The sequence below is a fragment of the Nicotiana tabacum genome, chromosome 17 (genome assembly GCF_000715075.1).
Source record: "Nicotiana tabacum cultivar K326 chromosome 17, ASM71507v2, whole genome shotgun sequence".
NCBI lineage: Eukaryota > Viridiplantae > Streptophyta > Magnoliopsida > Solanales > Solanaceae > Nicotiana > Nicotiana tabacum.
In genome coordinates this window covers 48,783,089-48,788,461 of record NC_134096.1, presented here as the reverse complement: position 1 = coordinate 48,788,461, position 5,373 = coordinate 48,783,089, and the positions used below count along the sequence as shown (strand labels likewise).

At 37.4% G+C, this 5,373-nt stretch overlaps 1 protein-coding gene across 1 annotated transcript; it reads right to left on the bottom strand.

Moving 5' to 3' along the window:
• Nucleotides 1-1,039: 1,039 nt before the first annotated feature.
• Nucleotides 1,040-4,661, bottom strand: LOC107792853 (rac-like GTP-binding protein RHO1). The gene is made up of 7 exons (XM_016615104.2): nucleotides 4,192-4,661; nucleotides 3,283-3,370; nucleotides 3,024-3,133; nucleotides 2,872-2,935; nucleotides 1,702-1,766; nucleotides 1,536-1,601; nucleotides 1,040-1,441 (listed from the first exon to the last, which is right to left on the bottom strand). The coding sequence occupies exons 1-7, from the start codon at nucleotides 4,288-4,290 to the stop codon at nucleotides 1,340-1,342; spliced, it is 594 nt and encodes a 197-aa protein (XP_016470590.1). The 5' UTR covers nucleotides 4,291-4,661; the 3' UTR covers nucleotides 1,040-1,339.
• Between the last annotated feature and the right edge of the window lie 712 nt (nucleotides 4,662-5,373).

Genomic DNA, 5,373 nt, shown 5'->3' with positions numbered 1-5,373 from the left:
TGGGGGGGGGGGAAGGGGGGGGAGAAATTATTGAATTGGAGCGGAGTAAAAAGAAGAAGCAGAAAGGAGAGTGGTTGTAAAACACGAGGTTCATACGGTACAAAAATAATAAACCGGACGTCATTTACCAAACCGGGTCCAAGAAGGGACACAAGCTGATATTTTTCTTGATACCTCACCTAGTGGTTAATCTCAAATTTCATCTCTCATTGAACGGGTGAGGAATTTATAAAGTAGCTTCAAACGTGCCTTTGCAGGAACTCCCTAAGCACTTGACTTGATGTAATGCGCAACTTCTTTAGGGACTCTTTTAACATAACAAATATGTGGGTCCAACTCCAACTTTTCTATCTTTTATCATGAGACATGACTCAGTCTACTAGACGTGGAGAAAGCATGTTACCCACCTCCTTGATAAAACGAAAAAAAGAATATCATCAGAATCCTATTTTCTGATTGTAAAGATACATTATTGGAATGTCACACATTGAACTCTATTAACAACATCAAGTGCATCTTATCCAGCTGAGTTTTGACCAAAAAAGTAGAATCTAATCAACTACAAATCCATTTTTGTTACTTCGTGCCATTGCAAAGCTTGTATTCCCCATATCATATTTAGATCAACAACAAAAAAGAAAAATCAAAGATTGAGATCAAAGGATATCGTTTCAAGACTCTACTATAGAAAAAGAACCTACAAGTGGATCACCTCTCATGGATGGGTATCTTATCTTTTTAGCTTTTAAAACTTCCTTCATTTTCCCTTCAAAAAAGATAGAAATGGGCACTTAAGGATTCCAAGAAAAAGTATTATAGTCTCATAATAGGGGCCAAGTTCAGAATTGCTGTTTCATCAGTGTAGAAACAGAGTTGCCCCTTGTAAATTGAAAATATGAAAGTTGAGCTTTCCTGAATACTTTAAATAAAAGAAGAATTTGCAATCAGCAGAAAATGCAGCTGCAAATCAGAAGATTCCAGATTGATCTTTGGGAAAAGAGAAACAGCTACAACTAAGTAAGAAATGCTAAACAACATTGCTGAGAAAATTTGTTTTCCTAAATTGATCTTTGAGTCGTTAATACATAAAACAAATCAAAACAGCGAGGACAAAATAGAATGGCCTAGGAGGTGCTTTTGAGACGCAATAATCAGAGACCACAGCAGTTACAGAGAAATCAAGCCACCTGACACTTCAAGAGATCACACTAGTAGCTTCAAGTGAGAAAATACAAGAGCCTCCTACTTCCTCTTGGAAAAAGGAAAGAGAAAAAGACATGAGGAGAGTGAGATTACAACGCCAACTGTGAACAGGAATATCCTTGGACCTACTGTTTGATCACAAAATTGAGCAGGCCCTTTGAGACTTTCCTTTCTTTTTCTTCGCCTTGGGTGGCTGGAGCACAACTTTAATGGCAGCATCAAAAACTGCTTTTACATTCTGCCACAAGAACATTTCATATCATATACTTCAATAAAATGCATAGAAAAAACGTGTTGAGCACAAGAAACAAGATGCTCTACAGGAAACATACCTCCTGTGTTTTTGAACTACATTCAATGTAGGAAGGTGCGCCAATCGTTTTCCTCAGTTCCTCACCCTTAACATTGAAATAAGAATTAAATTAAGTACAAAAATTACAAGCATGGTATACTCCACTATACCAACTCCAAAGGAGCAACAGTTGCAGTGACGCTTACCTGAGCAGTAGTAATTGGCACAGCACCAGGATGGTCTATGAAGAATTGCTTATCATCCCGAAGATCTAAGTTCAATACAGGTGGAAAGCAGGACAATCACATATGAATAACCCTCTATTAGTAAGAAAACAACAACATACCCAGTATAATCCCAAAAGTGGGGTCTGGACTAAGAAAAAGAAAGGCGAAAAGAAGAACCAGAAAAAAATGGACAAGAGAAGTTGGAAAACGCAACATTGGAACACGAGTACACCTAACAGATAGAAGATATCATTCATAAAAGAGCAAAATTGGCAAGTTGAAGCATAAATAAAACAAGAAGTTGTATCACAACAACCTGAATGAGTAAAAAGCAACATTCCAAAAGCCTTCAAGTGAAAGAATGTAGAACATAGACATCAGCAGTAAAAGATAAGAGATGTACACTTGCAAGGAAAACCCTTTGTATTTCTGGTTTCGATTCTTTCTTTGGCAAAGAGCTCAATTCCAACTATATTAATCCGGCCTGGTATAGACACTAGACAAAAGGTTCATTCTTTCAGTTCTATCAAAGAGACATGGGAGACAAACATACCCACATACCCCATGCCCCACACCACCAATCATTTCCCACTTCTACGGCCTGAAAGACACTCCATTTTCTTATGTTTGCTCTTCCGTACTTTTCCTAAAACTCTGCATTGGTGATAGGGAACAAAGCCCCTTCTACTCAGAGAGCAGCAAAGCCTTCCTTTTTTTCCCTTATAAGCGTGGAGTCCAGGCCACCTTGTGCACACCTCGACAAATTGCATGAAATATCTGCTACCTTCCACCAACAACGGGTAGAAGAAATCACTTAGTATTTTTGTCTCTGCTGGATTTGAACCTGGGACTCAGGTTCTCACCTCACCTCATTGACCACTAGGCCACCCCTTGGGTGCGCAAAGATTTCTTTCATCATCATAATTTTTGAGTACATGATTACAGAGCCAGTTAGGTGATATAAGCTGCACTACAATATAAGATGAAGAGTGGTCCATATACGGAGACATGATCAGCTCACACTGAAAGATTCGTTGAATCACTGAGAATTTAGAAGTATAATGGAAACATCACAGAGACCACTTGATTATCACCTCAAGAAGATATACAAACAAACCCAAGATAATATTATATTAATAGAACTTTTACCAAGTTTTGTCCCAACAAGCACTATAGGGACACCAGGGGCGTAATGCTTCAACTCAGGAATCCACTGAAAAATAATAAATAAAGCAAAATAAGTCTCTATGAACCAACAAATAGGAAAAATATAACAAAGAGAAACAGGAAATGTGCAGCACCTTCTTGGAAACATTTTCATAGCTGGCTTTACTGATGAGAGAGAATGCCAAAATGAAAACATCAGCTCCACGGTAACTCAGAGGTCTTAACCTATTGTAATCCTCCTGTCCTGCAATATGTACAATGACATCGAATGAATATGGATAACAAGCATATTGGTAGTAGCGACATATGCATATAATACATTTACAATAAATAAAAATCAGAAACTTTCTGCCCAAAAAGATGAGTACGGTAAATGGCGTTTAAAATAGTTACCAGCAGTATCCCACAACCCTAGATTGACAGTGCTCCCATTGACAACCACATTTGCACTGAAATTGTCGAACACAGTCGGCACATAATCCTGTCAAACATTGACAAAAAGTTTGAATTCAAAGATGGGAAAGCAGGACAGCAAAACTTCTTAGGATATACAGAATAAAGCAAAGTTTTGATCGCGTAAACCAAATCCTAAAGAAAAAAGATTTGTTGCAAGCGATTAAGCTGCAACAACGTAAAAGCATCAAAGAATGAAAGCCACTACTAGCTGATTTGGACGTCATCAAGTCTATCTTGAACAGCAATGAATTTCTTCATTTTCACCCTTAATTATCATAACCGGACCGAAAAGAGGACACGTAAGAAAGAGGACACATGGTAAGCCACAAAATGTTTCCTCCAAAAGGTCGAGAATAAGATACAATTGGTACTGCATGACCACATTAGCCATACAGAAATAATTTAAAAACACGCATCGGCATAACCATTCACATGCCTATGCAAAATTCAAGAGACCACAATTTCGTTTAGAAAGAGCAGGGTTTAACAAATTGAGCTACTCTCGACATGATTTTACCAATATATTCATGAATTCAGGCAAAACAAAGAATTATAGTAATTCACCGAACGGAATTCGCAAGAATAAAGAAGCAAAACAAAAAATAGTTGCAACATTCTTTCCCATCCCAAACCACAAAAAACTCCACCAAATTCTTATAGTAATACATATTGCTGCCAAATAATGAACACTGGCAATAAATAACACCCAATCCCAAATTAGTTGGATTGGAAAAAAAATCCCAAATTAGTTGGAATTGGCTATACAATCCTCAAATCCCATTCACCCATTTGGAGCCATTTCATTTCAAGAAACAAGAAACAAGTAATCTGGGTGTAAAAACAAACCGTGGGGAAGGTATTGCTGGTGTAGGAAATCAAGAGACAAGTCTTGCCAACGGCACCATCCCCCACCGTCACACACTTTATGAACCTCGATGCGCTCATTTTTGCCTACTCTCAGATCTTCTTCAGAAGACCTGATGATTCTATTAAACAAAATATATGGAATTATTATTGGGCTTCTGGGCTTCCTTTAGCCTCTCCAAATTCCCTCTCAATCAATCACACACACACACACAAGGAGGAGGAAACCCTAACCCTAAATTCCAAAAAAATGGAGTTCTCAAAGAAAAATGTAAGAGGAAATGGTTAAACGAGAAAAATTAAGGGATCAAGAAGATATTAGAGAGAGAAATTGCATGAATGAATGGTACAGAGAGAAGAGAGACTAGTGTGTTTGTTTTGTATTGAGTAATATATTTTGTGTGCTGTGTTTTTTTAGCCGGGAAATAATGCCGTTGAAGCGTTCGTTCGCCAAGGAGTGACCAACAACGAAGTTGTAGTTATTGTTTATGGCTATGATTAGCTATTTCTTCAACACTTTTCTCGCAACATATGTGTGGGCCTCAGCTCATTCAATAAGGACCTCTTCTCCTTGCTTTGTGGAATCCGACAACCTACACAACATAATTCAAAAACAATAGTAGTAGTAAGTTTTTCTTAAAAAAACCAAAATACTCCGTCACAGATTAATTATTTCATCAAATATTTTATTAGTCCAGCGGTTATCAAGGAGTGTTTTTCATATAATAGGAGTGAATTTAATATGACCTGAGTTAATTGTAAAGTTGCGGAATAATACATAATGCTTAAGTAGTGGTACGGAATAAAGGGTCATTAGTTAGTTGGCGGCTAATACCTTAGCTCCTTATCTAAGTTACAGTTTTTTACTTTAGTCCCTTGATGCATTTTTCCTTTTCTCTTTAATCTCTATGTGATAGTTGCGTTATATGTACTGAACTATGTTCAATGTTGGTTATGAATGAAAATCTATAGCTTATACTTTTCTCTTAGCTAGCTAATTCCTTTTTCTTTCAATTTTGATTCCATTTGAGCTCAGATTATATTAGTGGTATCAGAGCACTTTCGTGGGTAATCAGAGATGGCTGGTGAAATCAGAGAGGTGTTAAATCGGTTGGATGGTATGGCCATAGATGTGGCAAACTTAAATATTCGGCAAAATCAGCT

What these genes read in the sequence shown, in the direction of transcription:
- LOC107792853 (XM_016615104.2), bottom strand. Translation starts at nt 4,290, where the DNA reads ATGAGCGCATCGAGGTTCATAAAGTGTGTGACGGTGGGGGATGGTGCC. An exon ending in AGGGTTGTGGGATACTGCTG is followed by an intron (nt 3,134 to 3,282) that starts GTAACTATTTTA and finishes TACATATTGCAG; the next exon opens with GACAGGAGGATTACAATAGG. An exon ending in GCTTGTTGGGACAAAACTTG is followed by an intron (nt 1,767 to 2,871) that starts GTAAAAGTTCTA and finishes TATTGAACTTAG; the next exon opens with ATCTTCGGGATGATAAGCAA.